The sequence below is a fragment of the Hemitrygon akajei genome, chromosome 10, assembly GCF_048418815.1.
Source record: "Hemitrygon akajei chromosome 10, sHemAka1.3, whole genome shotgun sequence".
NCBI lineage: Eukaryota > Metazoa > Chordata > Chondrichthyes > Myliobatiformes > Dasyatidae > Hemitrygon > Hemitrygon akajei.
The window spans coordinates 114,321,339-114,337,814 of NC_133133.1; the positions used below are offsets into that span (position 1 = coordinate 114,321,339).

General features: G+C 43.4%; 1 protein-coding gene across 3 annotated transcripts in view; it reads right to left on the reverse strand.

The window, feature by feature from the left end:
- Positions 1-16,476, reverse strand: part of scyl2 (SCY1 like pseudokinase 2) — a 90,790-nt gene that overhangs the window by 13,576 nt on the left and 60,738 nt on the right. For 2 of the 3 annotated variants that reach the window (XM_073058775.1, XM_073058777.1), the window contains exons 10-14: positions 16,110-16,121; positions 15,661-15,783; positions 9,808-9,921; positions 7,045-7,177; positions 5,920-6,038 (exon numbers count right to left, since the gene is read on the reverse strand). In XM_073058775.1, the coding sequence (XP_072914876.1) occupies positions 5,920-6,038; positions 7,045-7,177; positions 9,808-9,921; positions 15,661-15,783; positions 16,110-16,121 (501 nt within the window). The remainder of the gene's footprint in view (positions 1-5,919; positions 6,039-7,044; positions 7,178-9,807; positions 9,922-15,660; positions 15,784-16,109; positions 16,122-16,476) is intronic. The other variant, XM_073058776.1, reaches the window with a different exon arrangement.

Genomic DNA, 16,476 nt, shown 5'->3' on the forward strand with positions numbered 1-16,476 from the left:
CTACAGATCTTGTCTACACCTCTCAGTAGAGCAGACAACATAATTAAAGACATCACCCAACCTAGATATTTTCTCTTCTCCCCCTCTCCCATTGGGCAGACGATACAAAAGCCTGAAAGCACCAACTACCAGGCTCAAGGACAGCTGCTGTTTTAAGATAATTGAATGGTTCCCTACGACAATCCACAGTCCTGACCTCACAATCCACCTTGTTATGATCTTGCAGCTTATTGTCTGCACTTTCCCTATAGCTTGTACTGCCTCAATGTACTGTGTAATGATACGACCAGACAAGCTTTCTACTGTATCTCAGTACATTTGGCAGTAATAAAACTTATAACTAATAAGGTATTGAACCTGCTGGATATGCAAGGTTACCAAACATACGTCTTCATTATCGGCACTTGAACAGCGGAAAAGTCAGAGACCAGGAGCGAGAGAAGAGGCGACTCACTCAGGTAGGTGAGCGGGAATTAAAAAGCAGTGCTTCACGGAAGCTTTGGCATTTGAACAGCAGCCAATCAGACATTGGGATTCATTAGCAAGTGTAACTAAAATAAGGCAGGGGCAAGTGGAGTGGTGTTTGTTGGAGTGGACAGTGTTAAGAGTGGGAATTTTGAGGCTTTAGCTCTTCGAGGCTTCAGTGAAAGAAGGCAAAAAGCTGTAGTTGATTTTTTTTCAGCTTTTTGTTTCCTTCTTTTCATTGTACAGTTAGAGCAGTTGGGATGCCAGGCAGGATAGCGGAATGCTCCTCTTGTAGGATGGGGAAAGGCAGGGAAACCTCCAGTGTCCCGGACAACATCACCTGCAAAAAGTGCATCCAGATGCAACTTCTAACAATCCACGTTAAGGAGTTGGAGCTGGAACTGGATGAACTCTGATCATTCGGGAGGCTGACAGGGTGTTAGACAGGATATAACCTGGAGAGAGGTTGTTATACCTAAGATGCAGAACACAGGAAACTGGGTGAAAGGAGTTAAATGGCCAGTGTAGACTACCCCTCTGGCCACCCCCCTCAACAACATGCATAGCACTTTGGATACTGTTGGAGGTTGGGGGAGGGGAATGACCTAGCAGAGGAAAGTCACAACAGTTGGGCCTCCGACACTGAGTCTGGCTTTGTGGCTTAGAAGGGAAGGGGGAGAAGAGGTGAGCCATGCTGATAGGCGTTCGATAGTTAGGGGAATAGAAAGGAGGTTCAGTGGATGAGAACGAGATTCCCAGATGGCATGTTGCCTTCCAGGTGCCAGGATCCAGGAATCTCAGATCAAGTCCTCAGCATTCTTAAATAGGAGTGTAAGCAGCCAAAGATCGTGGTCCACGTCTCAATGACACAGGTAGGAAGAGGAACAAGTTTCTGCAAAATGGGTTCAGGGATTTGGGTGCTAACTTAAAGGACAGGACAACTAGGGTTGTGATCTCAGTACTGTTACCTGTGCCACATGCTGGTGGGGCCAGAAAAAGGAAGATCTTACAGTTTAACACGTGGCTAAGCAGTTGGTGTAGGAAGGAGAGCTTCAGATTTTTGGATCACTGGTTTTTCTTCCAGGGAAGGTAGGACTTGTACAGCAGAGTCAGTTTTGCACCTAAACTGGAGGGGGACTAATATCCTCTTGGGAAGGTTTGCTAGTACTGCACAGGGAGGGATTTAAAATAGAGTTGCAGGGGGATGGGGTCCAGAGCGCCAGAACAAGGAGTACAGTGGATGTGGGAAGAGATGTTGTTAAGACCTCAAACAAAGTGAGGAAGCAAAAGATTGAGCATGGTGGAACCATGAGTTCCACATGAGTTGCGTATACTTCAAAGCAAGAAGTATTGTAGGAAAGGTAGATGAACTTAAGAGCATGGACTAACAAATGGAATTACGATATTGTGCAGAAAATCTGCAGACGTTGGAAATTTGAGCACACAAAATGCTGGAGGAACTCAGCAGGCCAGGCAGCATCTATGGAAAAGAGTAAACAGTACAAATTTCAGGCTGAGACCCTTCATCAGAACTGGAAAAAATGATGAGAAGTTACAGCAAGAAGGTGGGAGGGGGGAGAAAAAAGTACAAGGTGGTGAGTGATAGGTGAAACCGGGAGAGGGGGAGAGATGAAGTAAAGAGCTGGGAAACTGATAGGTAAAAGAGATAAAGAACTGGAAAAGGGAGAATCTGATAGGAGAGGGTAGAAGACCGTGGAAGAAAGGGAACGGGGAGGAGCACCAGAGGGAGGTGATGGGCAGGTAAAGAGATAAGGTGTCAGAGAGAAACAGGAATGGGGAATAGTGAAGTGTGGGGAAAGGGGGTGGCAATTACTGGAAGTTCATGAAATCGAAGTTTATACCATCAGGTTGGAGGCTACACAGATGGAATATAAGGTGTTGCTCCTCCAAACTGAGTGTGGCCTCATCATGACAGTAGAGGAGACCACGGATTGACATGTTGGAATGGGAATAGGAAGTAGAATTGAAATGGGTGGCCACCGGGAGATGCTGCTTTTTCTGGCGGACGGAACATAGGTGCTCAGTGAAGCTGCTTTCCAATTTATGTTGGGTCTCATCGATATACAAGGGGCCACACAGGGAGCACTGGGTATAGTAGATGAGCCCACAGGCTCACTGGTGAAGTGTTGCCTTACCTGGAAGAACTGTTTTTGGCCCTGAATGATAATGAGGGAGATCAGTGGGGAAGGATGAATGGACAAGGGAGTCACATAGGGAGCGATCCTTGTGGAAAGCAGAAAGTTGGGGGGGCTTGGAGAGAAAGATGTGTTTGGTGCTGGGATTCTGCTGGAGGCGGCGAAGGTTATGGAGAATTATGCACTGGACGTGGAGGTTACTGGGGTAATAGAGGAGGACAAGAGAACCCTGTCCCTGGTGGGGTGAGGGCAGGTGTGCGTGAAATGGAAGAGAATGCAGGTGGGAGAAGGGGGATGGCATGTTGTGGAGGAGGTATATTCCAGGTAGCTGTGAGGTTCAGTGGGTTTGTAAAAGATACCAGTAGATAAATTGTGTCTACAGGTAGAGACAGAGAGGAGAGAGAGGCGTGAAAAATGGACCAGATAATTTTGAGGGCAGTGTGGAAGCTGGAGGCAAAGTTAAAGAAATTGTCAAGCTCAATTTCCAGGGGGATAAAACAGAGTCAAGGTATGCAGATATAAGTTCAGTGGAGCAGGAACAAGCAGAAACAATGGGTCTACCTGCTGAAGCAGGTTTGTGGATCTTGGGTAGGAGGTAGAAATGGGACACGCCGAGTAAGGGGACTATGAGGTTGGTGGGAGAGGATGGGGGATCACCAGTGTTGATTAGGTCAGTGATGGTGTGGGTGACAATAGCCTGGTGCTCCTTAGTGGGGTCCTGCTTGAGGGGTAAGAGGAGATGTCTGAGAGTTGTCGTCTGCCCTCAGCAACATAGAGACTGAGCACTGTAAACTGGTGATCCAGTTAATCACATTATCATCCAGATCATCCAAATTTACGGATGACACCATGATTGGGGATGTAGTAGACAGCGAGGAAGTCTATCAAAACTTGCAGGAGAATCTGGACTAGCCAGAAAAATGGACTGAAAAAATTGCAGATGGAATTTAATACAGACAACCGTGAAGAGCCGTACCCTGAGAAGACCAACCAGGGTAGGCCTTACACAGTTAGCGGCAGGGCACTGAGGAGTGAGGTGCAACAAAGTAATTTAGGAATGCAGGTCCATAATTCATTGAAAGTGGTGGCACAGATAGGTAGGGCTGTTAATAAAGCTTTAGGCACATTGGCCTTCATAAATCAAAGTACTGAGTGCAGGAGCTGGGATGTTATGTTGAAGTTGTATAAGACGTTGGTGAGGCCTCATTTGGAGTATTGTGTGCAGTTTTGGTCACCTACCCACAGGAAAGATGTAATTAAGGTTGAAAGAGTACAGAGAAGATTTACAAGGATGTTGCCATGACTGGACGACCTAAGTTATAAGGAAAGATTGAATAGGTTAGGATTTTATTGATCGGAACATATAAGATTGAGGGGAGATTTGATTGAGGTATACAAAATTATGAGGGTATAGATAGGGTAAACGCAAGCAGACTTTTTCCACTTAGGTTGAGTGAGACTACAACTAGAATTCATGGGTCAAGGGTGAAAAGTGAAATGTTTAAAGGCAACATGAGGGGACATTTCTTCATTCAGACAGTGTAAGATGTGGAATGAGCTGTCAGCACAAGTAGTGCATACGAGCTTGATTTCAAGATTCAAGAGAGGTTTGGATAGATACATGGATGGGAGGGGTATGGAGGGCAATGGTCTCTGGACATGGCAGTTTAAAGGATTCAGTAGAGACTAGATGGGCCAAAGGGCCTGTTTCTGTGCTGTAGTTTTCAGTGACTCTATTAAAGTGTGTAGCAATATTGAATTACAGAAACAGGCCCTTCAGCCCACAAAATCCATGCCAACCGTTTTGCCCATCTACACTAATTACATTTGCCCGCATTCAATCTAAATCCTTCTATGTCTTGTTTATTTAAGTATCTGTTTCAGTGCCTTGAGATTGTACCTGACTCCACTTCTCCTCTGGTAGATATCCACACACAATGTTTATAAATAAAACTTAGCTTTCAAATTCCCTTCAAACTTTCTAAGTCTCAGGTTAATCTATACCTTCCTACTTTTGACATCACTACAGTGGGAAACAGATTATACCCATTTGCCCTCTCTGAAGCAGGGTTAATGGCAGGATTCTTAACATTACAGAGGAACAATGGGATCTTGGGGTCCACCTCTATGAATCCATGCAAGTTGATAGGGTGGTTAAGAAGGAGAATGATGTGTTGGCCTTCATTAGCCAGGAGGTAATGTTACAGCTCTGTTAAAACTCTGGTTAGATTACACTGGGAGTACTATGTTCAGATCTGGTCGCCTCATTACATAAATGACGTGGAAGCTTTAGAGATGGTGCAGAGGAGACGTACCATGTTGTTGGCTTGATTAGAGAGCATGTCTTTTGAGGAAAGGTTTAGTGAGCGAGGGCTGTTTTCTTACAAGTGAAGGAGGATGAGAGATGACATATAAAATGAAAAGAGGAATAGATAAGAGTGGACAGCAAACACCTATTTCCCAGGGCAGAAATGGCTAATACGAGTGGTTATCATTTTAAGGTGATTGGATATAGGGGAAATATCAGAAGTAGTTCTTTTTCTCCTCCACAGAGAACAGAAAGGTGGCATCCATTAAGGACCCCATCACCCAGGACATGTCCTCTTCTCACTGTTATCGCCAGGAAGGAGGTACAGAAGTCTGAAGGCACACACTCAATAGTTCAGGAACAGCTTCTTCTCACCCACCTTACGATTCTTAATTGGACATTGAACTCATGAATACTATCTTAGATTTTTAAAATATTATTTGTTTTGCACTTTTTATATTTAATTATATATATATATTTTAACCGTAATTAATTTACTTATTCCTTCTATATTATCATGTATTGCAACATACTGCTACTGCTAAGTCAACAAACCATAACACGCGCTGGTGATAATAAACTTAATTCTGATTCTGACCACGCTGCCAGGGTAGAGGCAGATACATTAGGGACATATAAAAGACTGTTAGATAGGCACATGGATGAAAGAAAATGGATAACTATGCAGGAGAGGATTCATTGTGGAGTAGATACAACACGGTGAGCTGAAGGGTCTGTACGTACAGTTCTATGTGCTAGAGACAGGTTAGTACTGAAAAACATCCTTAAATCCCAGCTCCAATTCAGGATACTGTGCTGTTGAGAGCATGCGGAGGCTGCAGAGGTGTTTTGCAGTAGGGATTAGTGGGGGTGTGTGCCCCCTTTGATTTTAGGATTAGGTTTGGGGGTAGGGCTGGTGGATGTATTTGTGGGGCTGGAGAGAGAGGTGCACATTCGAGGCCATGGATACAGAAGAGGAAGGGGTCTGACCTGGTTTAGATTCAAGTTATTGTCAATGCTGAGGGGAATGAGGTGTGGCAACACTTTGGAGGCCAACTGTTCTTTGGTAATTCCCAGCTTCTTGTGGCTGAAGGTACATTTGTAGATACCTGTGCAAAAGAGAGCAGAAGAAATGTTTCAAACCCAGTGCCAAATATACCCTTAAAAAATGTTACGTAAAACATGAGGAAGAACTCTCCCTGAAGTTTAGCACGTAGTAACCAGGCAGAAATGAGATTCGAATAAAAGGGGTGTTGAAATGGTGGTCTTCAGCCACAACAACAGCGAGGAAAACAGATACTTCATAATTTCTGCCAGCTCCAATATGATTCCCACCACGGCTACACCTTACAGAGATACAAGAGATTCTGCTAATACTGTAACTCTTAAGCAAAACACACTAAATGCTGGATGAACTCAGCAGGTCAGGTAGCATCTATGGAGAGGAATAAACAGTTGACATTTCGGCCCGAGACTCTTCATCCGGATTGGAAAGGGACAAAAGCCAGATAAGAATATGGGGGTTAGGGGAGGAGCACAAGTGAGGGCGGAGGTGGTTGGGTGGGAAGGGGGGAATGATGTGAGAAGCTGGGAGGTGATAGGTGGAAAAGATAAGCAGCTGAAGGACGAGGATCTGACAGGAGGAATACCATTTTTAACAACTGACAATGTGGGAAAGGGTACAGCCAAGGTATCTGTAAGGGTCTGTAGTTGGATGTTAGTAGATAATCTGTCTCCGGGAGTTGGAGTCAGAGAGATCAAGAAAGGGGAGGGAGGGGTCAGAGATGTACCATGTAAATTTGAGGGTAAGAGTGGAGCTTGGAGGCAATATCAGATTCCTATCCTTCAAGCCTCCTCAGTCCACCATTCACCCACTGGCCCCAATCTCACCCCTCCTTCTCCCCTCTTCACCCTCAGTCCTAATGCAGGGCTTTGACCTGAAACAACAATTATTCACTTCCCAGTAGATACTGCTTGACCTGGTGCTCCTCTCATGACTTAACTTGCGGATATTTTCAATCTTCATGGGTTAAATTCCTCCTGAGTAACATTATAACCGCAGAATACGTGGCATTTACATAGCACATTTCACAGTTAAAATCTCTGTTGGCTCACCTAAAATTCCCATCAGAACTGCAGGCTCCCGAGATGGTATCTGCTGTAGGAAAGGAAGGATTTCGTCTAGGACAAACCACTTGTCAAGATATTCTAGGAGTTTGCCAAGGCAAACCAGAGAATTCACACGCACCTGGAGAAATTGGAAACAGAGATATAGTCTGTTAATTAACCCATCTATATCCTGGGGAAAAGCTAAGTGACTGTTGCTGTGTAGCTAAAGGCAACATGGTAGTGTAGCAGTTCACACAATCCCTTCACAGCACCAGCAATCACCGATCGGGTTTTAATTCCCACTCCTGTCAGTAAGGAGTAGACACGTTCTCCCTGTGATGCATGAGCTTCCTCCGGGTGCTCCGGTTTCCTCCCATGTTCAAAAGTAATATAGGTTAGGGTTAGTGAACTGTGGACATGCTATGTTGGCACTGGAACACGGTGACACTTGTGGGCTGTTCCCAGCACAATCATTGCTGATCTGATTTGATGCAAATAACTTACTTCATCGCATGTTTCGATGTACATCTGACAAAAAAAGCTCATCTTTAAATTTTTTATAAATAAAAATATAAGAATTACAAACAAGAAATGGTCTGTGAAGTCATGGTAAATTGGTAAATTGAGTTATAGAGAGGCATAGAGTCCTATGGCACAGAAACAGGCCAGTCGGCCCATCTAGTCCATGCCAAAATTATTATTCTACCTTGGCCTGTCAACCTGCTACTGGACCACAGCTGTCCATACCCCATCCACCATGTACTTATCCAAACTTATAATTGGCTTATTATTTTAATACGTACAAAGGTGAGACTAGGTGAGGGGGAAGTGGGTTTGTGGAGGAGACGCACAAGATGATGGTAGAGACAATATTCCAGAAAGGACATACGGGTGTGCTAGTGAGCCCTTCCTGTCACCTACCCACCCACCTCCCTCACAATCATATTTTTGTTTAAAAAGAGCTGCAGTGTTTCAGTCAACCAGTAAAATATTAATGCTCCAAAAGGTATGAGTTGCATTTCCCATAGTACAGTAGTGGGTAAACTAAAAAGTAGTTTGCAATCCTTAAAACATTTTGGGATGCCCTGAGGTTGTAAATGGGATTAGTACTGATGGGTACAATGGACAGCACAGATGGCCGAGGGGCTCTTTCAGTTCTAAACAACTTGATGACTGATTAACATTGATTCTTTAGAGAAACTCAAGTGGTTCACTGTATTTTATTTTAACTAACATAAGAAACAGGTGTAGCAGTAGGCCATCTGGCCCATCGAGGATGCTCGGCCATTCAATAAAATCATGGCTGATCTGTCCGTGGACTCATCTCCACATACCTGCCTTTTCCCTATAACCCTTAATTCTCCTTCTATGCAAGAATCTATCCAACCTGGTCTTAAACATATTTACTGAGGTCGCCTCCACTGCTTTGTTGGCCAGAAAACTCCACAGATTCACCACTCACTGGGAAAAGCAGTTCCTCCTCATCTCCGTCCTAAATCTATTCCCCCCGAACCTTGAGGTTATGTCCTCTAGTTCTAATCTCACCTACCAGTGGAAACAACTTTCCTGCCTCTATCTTATCTATCCCTTTCATAATTTTATATGTTTCTATAAGATCTCCTCTCATTCTTCTGAATTCTAGCAAGTACAGTCCCAGACGACTCAATCTCTCCTCAGTCTATCCCGCTCATCTCTGGAACCAACCCGGTGAACCTCCAAAGCCAGTATCTCATTCCCCATGGAGACGAGAATTACACGTCGTACTCCAGATGCTGCCTCACCAGTACCCTATACAGTTGCAGTATAACCTCCCTGCCCTTAAATTCAATCCCTCTAGCAATGGCCAACAGTCCATTTGCCTTCTTGATAGCCTGCTGCACCTGCAAACCAACCTCTTGTGATTCAAGCACAAGTACTCCCAAGTCCCTCTGCACAGCAGCATGCTGCAATTTTTTTTACCATTTAAATAATAATCTGCTCTTTCATTTTTCTTTCAAGGCGGATGACCTTGGATTTACCAACATTGTACTCCATCTGCCAGACCCTTATCCACTCACTTAACCTATCTATATCTCTCCGCAGACTCTCCGTATCTTCTGCACAATTTGCTCTTCCACTCAATTTAGTATCATCAGCAAATTTAGATACACTACACTCAGTCCCTTCTTCCAGATCATTAATGTATATCGTGAACAGTCAGGGGCCCAGCACCGACCCCTGCCGCACACCGCTCACCACTTGCCAGCTGGAGTAACACCCATGTATCCCAACTCTCTGCTTTCTCTTAGTTTACCAGTCCTCTATCAATGCTAATACATCACCCCCAACTCTATGCATCCTTATCTTATGGATAAGATTTTTATGCAGCTCCTTATCCAAATAACATCCATCTGTTCCCCTCAATCCACTGCACTCGTTATATCCTCAAAGAAATCCAGCAAGTTTGTCAAACATGACCTGCCTTTGCTGAATCCATGCTGCGTCTGCCTGATGGATCCATTTCATTCCAGATGTCTTGCTATTTCTTCTTTAATGATAGCTTCAAGCATTTTCCCCAACTACAGATGTTAAACTAACTGGCCTATAGTTACCTGCCTTTTACCTACATCCTTTTTAGAACAGTGGCGTGACATTCACCATCTTCCAATCCACTGGGACCTGCCCAGAGTTCAGAGAATTTTGGCAAATTATCACCAAAACCTTTACTTTAACTTCTGCCATTTCTGCCAATTAAGTGATGGTGAAGGTAAAGACTATAAATTAACTTACCGCAAGGGAGGAGGTCTGTAAACTGACACTCTTAATGCGAGGTATTAAAGAGTTCTTCATGGATGGATAATCTATCAGGTTAGCAAATGTTGGAATTATATTCAGGCAAAGCTCCTAAAAGAGAAAGAAAATAATTTAAATCAATACTTGGTTAAAGTCATTGCAGACAAACTCAAGGGATTGACTACTGGAAGTTGGAGCAATCAGTGTTCATGGCATCAGGTTGGAGGCTACCCAGACAGAATATGAGGTATTGCTCCTCAGACCCGAGTATGGAAGTAGAGGAAACTATGGTCAGACATATCAGAATGGGAATGGGAAGTTGAATTGAAATGGGTGGTCATCAGAAGATCTTGCCTTTTGTGCTAGACTGGGTAAAGGTCCTTGACAAATCAATTCCTCCAATCTGCGTATTATGTGTCTCCAAGTACTCAGAAATCTCATCCTTAATAATGGACTCCAACACTTTCCCGACTAAAGTTAGGATGAGAGGCCTATAATATCCTTTCTTTTTCCTCTTTCCCTTATGGAGTGACATTTGCAATTTTCCAGATCTTTGCAACCATTCCAGAATCTAATGATTCTTGAAAGAACATCTGCATGGACCAACCATTGTATACGTCTTAAAAGGCGTGTGGCACTTTATACAAAATTCAGACTGTGTAGCAACAAAGGTGACATGTGTGGCTGCATTTTAGTTCATGCGTGGCCGCATACATTTGCAACTTATATTGCTCCACAGTCTCTTCAGCTACCTCTTTCAGGACCCTGGGGTGCAGTCCATCTGGTCCAGGTGACTTATCTACCTTCAGACCTTTCAGCTTCCTAGGCACCTCTTCAACTACACTCACTTCTGCCCCCCGGACACTCTCAATTTTTTGGCATACTCGTAGCGTCTTCTATAGCAAAGACTGATGTAAAACTTTAGTTCCTCTGCCATTTTGTTATCCCTACATTACTATCTTTTTAACATCATTTTCCAGTGGTTCGATATCCCAGCCATTGCTGTTCTGTTGTCGTCCTTGCTAATGTCCTCTTCCAATCAACTTTTGCCAGCTCTCCTCTCAGTCCTCTATAATTTCCTTTACTCCACTGCAATACTAGAAGTTTTTTCAGTTATATAGAGTAAAAGGGAAGTGAGTATCAATATTACACCACTGGAAAATTATGTTGATGAGGTAGTAATGGGGGACAAAGGAATGGCGATGAACTTAATAAATAATTTGCATCAGTCTTCACTGTGGAAGATATGAGCAGTGTGCCAGAGGTCTGTGAGTGTTGGGGAGTAAGTGCCATTGCTATTACAAAGGAAAAAGTGCTACGCAAACTGCAAGGTCTTAAGGTGGATAAGTCACCTGTAAACAGCTAGACTACATCCCAGAGTTCTGAAAGAAGTTGCTGAAAAGATAGCAGATGTATTGGATATGATCTTTCAAGAATCACTTGATTCTGACATGGTTCCAGAGGACTAGAAGATTGCAAATGTCACTCCACTCTTTAAGAAGGGAGGAAGGCAAAAGAAAGGAGTTTATAGGCCAGTTAGCCTAACCTCAGAGGATGGGGGAATGTTGGAATCTGTTAGTAAGGATGAGGTCTCAAAGTACTTGGAGACTAATGATAAAATATGTCAAAGTCAGCATGGTTTCTGTAAAGGAAATCTTCACTGACAAATCTGTTAAAGAGTTCTTCGAGGAAGTAACAAGCAGGATGGACAAAGGAGACACATTGGATGTCATTAATTTGGATTTTCAGAAGGCATTTGATAAGGTGCCACTTACAAGACTGCTTAATAAGATAAAATCCCATACATTACAGGAGAGACACTGGCATGGATAGAGGAATGGCAGACAGGCAGGAGGCAGTGAGTGGGAATAAAGGGAGTCTTTTCTGGTTGGCTGCCGGTGACTAGTGGTGTTCCTCAGGGGTCAGTATTGGGACCTCTACTTTTCACATTGTTTGTCAACAATTTATGTAATGGAATTGATGGCTTTGTGGCAAAGTTTGCGGATGATATGAAGATAGGTGGAGGGGTAGGTAGTTTTAAGGAAGCAATGAGATTGCAGTAGGATTTAGACAAATTGGAAGAATAGGCCAAAAAAAGTGGCAGATGGAATACAGTGTTGGGAAATGTATGATAATGCATTTTGGTAAAAGGAACAATAGCGTGGACTGTTACCTAAATAGGGAGAAGGTAATACTGATACATCTGACTTTAGCATCTCCATCTCAAACTGCAGGGTGAATTCTTAAGATCCCTGGCACCTTAGGATTCCTTTACCTTAAGCTCTGTACGGTCAACTCAAATGTCTTCCATGATGAGGATGTCTCTGAATTAACGGAAGGGGTCATGAGTTTCTTCCAGAAGTGCATCAAGGATGTTGTCCCCCAGAAATCGGAGAGGGTCTATGCAAGCCAGAAACGCTGGATCAACAGTTCTGTGTGAGCAGCACTTACTGCATGACACAGGGCTTACATTGCCAGTAGCCAACAGGAACTCAAAAAATGCAGCTACGATCCACTCAAAGTCATCAAGGCAGTGAAATGAAAATACAGGGACAAGATCTAGACACAACTCTCCACCAATAGCATACGCAGCTTATGACAGGGTCTGCAAACCATTGCAGACTTCAAAGCTAAACACAGTGGAGTTTCCAGCATTGCTGCCTCTCTCCCAAATGAGCTAAATCCTTTTTACCCTCGATTCGATGTTGCCAACACTGAGCTCCTGAGGAGAGCCGCCGAAGAGACCTGCAGCTTGGTCATCTCGGAGGCTGAAGTACACAGCTGTATCGAAAGAGTGGACAGTCACAAAACCACGGGACCGAATGGTATCCCAGGGCGGGTACTCAGGATGTGCGCATCACAACTGGCAGGTGGGTTTACAGACATTTTTAATCTCTCCCTCTTCCAGTGTAGAGTGCCCTCCTGCTTCAAAACATCCACCATTGTTCCTGTACCTAAAAAGACCAAGGTATCAAGTCTGAACAACTGGTGTCCTGTCGTACTCACCTGAATAATAAGCAAATGCATTGAGAGGCTGGTCAAGGATTACATCTGCAGCATGCTACCACTCACACTGGACCCCCTACAATTCACCTACCGACACAACAGATCAACAGATGACGCAATAGCCACTGTCCTTACACATCTGGAGAAGAAGGATGCTTATGTGAGAATGCTATACTTGGACTACAGTTTAGCATTCAACAGCACGGTTCCCTCCAAGCTTGACAAAAGCTCAGAGATCTTGGCCTTCACCCTGCCTTGTGTAGCTGGATCCTGGACTTCCTGTCAGATCGCCGGCAGGTGGTAAGAGTGGGCTCCCTCACCTCTACCCCTCTGACTCTCAACACAGATGCCCCTCAGGGCTGTGTCCTAAGTCCTCTCCTTTACTCTCTGTATACCCATGATTGAGTCACCTCCTACACCTCTAATCTGCTAATTCAATTTGCTGACAATAATACACTGATTGGCCTAATCTCAAAAAATAATGAGGCAGCCTACAGAGAAGTCATCGGCATGACACAGTGGTGTCAAGAAAACAACATCTCCTTCAATGCCGCAAAAACAAAGGAGCTGGTTGTGAACTACAAGAGGAATGGAGACAGCCAACTGACATCAAGGGATCTGGGGTTGAGAGCTTCAAATTCCTCAGCATACACCTCAACAAGGATCTCACGTGGCCTGTACATACCGGCTGTGTGGTGGAAAAGGTACAAGAGCGCCTCTTTCACCTCAGATGATTGAGGAAGTTTGGTATGGGCCCCTAAATCCTAAGAACTTTCTACAGGGGCACAATTGAAAGCATCTTGACTGGCTGCATCACTGCCTGGTATGGGAACTGTACTTCCCTCAATCACAGGACTCTGCAGAGAGTGGTGCGGACAGCCCAGCACATCTGTAGTTATGAACTTCCCATTATTCAGGACATTTACAAAGACAGGTGTGTAAAAAGGGCCTGAAGGATCATTGGGGATCCAAGTCACCCCAACCACAAACTGTTCCAGCTGCAACCATCTTACCCCCTGCACCAGTTCCTCAGCCAAGCATTTATCTGCCAAATGTTCCTATTCTTCTCCTATTACCCCAACACGTGGCACAAGCAGCAATTCAGAGATTACTACTCTGGTGGTACTGCTTTTCAGCTTTCTACCCATCTCCATAAAACTCTTTTTTTCCAGGGCCTCTTCACCTTTCCTATCTATGTAATTGGTACCAGTACATACCAAGACTGCTGGTTGCTCCTCTTCCCCCTTTAGAATACCATGGCTGCCAGTAGGTTGTTCCCCTTAACAGTATCCAAAACAGTACACTTATTACTGAGGGAAACAGCCACAAGGGTACTCTGTATTGGCTACTCATTTCCCTTCCTTCCCCTAATTAGTGTAATGTCTTACAGCACTAGCTGTAAGATTGGGGTTCAATTCAAACTATTGACTGGAAGCTGTTTGTTCATTCTCCGTGTGACCACATGGGATTCCTCTGGGTGCTCAGTTTTCTCCCATGTTCCAAAGACAGATGGGTTTGGGCTAGTAGATTGTGGACATTATGTTGGTTGTTGATACAAATCAATGCATTTCAATATGTTTTAATGTAGATATGACAAATAAAGCTAATCTCTTTAAATCTTTTTATTCATGTTTGCATTAGTAATACATTTTGTATCAAAGATTAGCTTTATCTGTCACATATATTTTACAACAAGTTGATTGCATCAAATCAAATCAACGAGGATTTTCTGGTCATGCTATGTTGGCATCATACTTCAGGTGCCATCATTTCTCCCGCTGTTCAATAAAGGCTCTAAGAATAAGCCAGGAAATTACAGGCCAATGAACCTGACATCAGAAATAGGAAAGTTATTGGAAGGTATTCTAAAGGATCAGATATTTATTATTTGGATGAACATGGACTGATTAGGGATTGTTAACTTGGCTTTGTGTGTGGCAGTCATGTCTAACCAATCTTAAAGAGTTTTTTGAGAAAATTACCAGGAAAGTTGATGAAGACAAGGCAGTGGATGTTGCCGACATGGATTTTTGCAAAGCCTTTGACAAGGTCCCACATGGGAGGTTGGTCAGAAAGGTTCAGTTGTTTGGCATTCAAGATGAGGTAGTAAAGTGGATCAGACATTGGCTTCGCGGAAGAAACCAGAGAGTATTGTAGATGGCTGCCTGACTGTGACCAGTGGTGTGCTGCAGTGATCATTGCTGGCTCTGTTGTTTGGCCTCTATATGAATGACCCGGATGATAATATGGTAAACTGGGTCAGCAAATTTGCAGATCACACCAAAATTGGGGGTGCAGTGGATACCAAGGAAGACCATCAAAGCTCGCAGTGGGATCTGGACCATCTGCAAAGATGGGCTGAAAAGTGGCAGATGAAATTTAATACAGGAAGTGTGAGGTATTGCACTTTGGAATGACCAACCAAGGGAGGGCTTACACGGTGAGCAGTAGGACCCTGAGGGGTGTGGTCGAAAAAAGGGATCTGGGATACAGATCACATAATTCCTTGAAAGTGGTGTTACAGGTACATAGTGTTGAAAAGAAAGCTGTTGGTACACTGGCCTTCATAAATCAAAGTACTGAGTACAGGAATTGGGATGTTATGTTGAAATTGTATAAGACACTCGTGAGGCCTAATTTGGAGATTTGTGTGCAGTTTTGGCCACCTGCCTACAGGAAAGATGTAAATACAACTGAACAAGTGCAGAGAAAATTTACAAGGATGTTGCTGGGACATGAGGACCTGAGTTATAGGTTGAATAGTTTAGGACTTCATGATGTTACAGAGTCCACATCATTTATGTCAGTGCTTGAAATTCTCACTGCTCTTCAGTAAGACCATACCTGAATCTGAATTGATGGTGCTTCCAGAGCCCTGTAAATCATCGGTAAGACTGTGTTTTTTATATCTTCTGGAGGAGTTTTTGTTAACAGCAAATCCATCTTTTGCAAGAAGATTAGCAGCACCTAGTCACAACAGAATACAAATAATTTTATTCAGTTTGTTATTTCTCCAAGCAAACCAGTAAAATATATGAAAATCAATTCAAGTTTATTGTCATTCAACCGCATACATTTACACCATCAAACAAAACAACGTTCCAAGTAGCACAATACAGTACATATAACTCTCACAACACGTAAAAGTAACATTACCACAAAGTTAACAAATAATAAATATATTCCAGAAGATTGACATTTAGCATAAGTGTCAGAGATTGACAGAAAAAAAATGCAAAAGCTAATAAGACTATTTCTTTTCAGCTTTGTATCTAGATGTGCATTCAACTCACCATGTTGCTAGCCTGAAGCATGAAAAGAAAAGGAATAATTTACTTAAGACAGAGTACATGCAATTCATAACATGCAGCATGGAGTATTTCACAGATTGCTAAAGAGCACACACATAAAAATAATATTTCTTTTTAGCTCAAGCAACAAACAGAAATTCACCCAAAAGCAGTTTGCAGGCAGCAACGAAGACCTGGCAGACTTGGGTCTCGGGATGACACAAACCCATACCACAATCTCTAAGCACCTCAAGTGAGTGAATTAGTGGTAGGGCAATGTGTAATCTAGAACTCTGGAAGGATATTACGTCTGCCACCAATAAACATGCATGGCTTTCTATTGAATGGCTGCTAATCACACTCACAACCT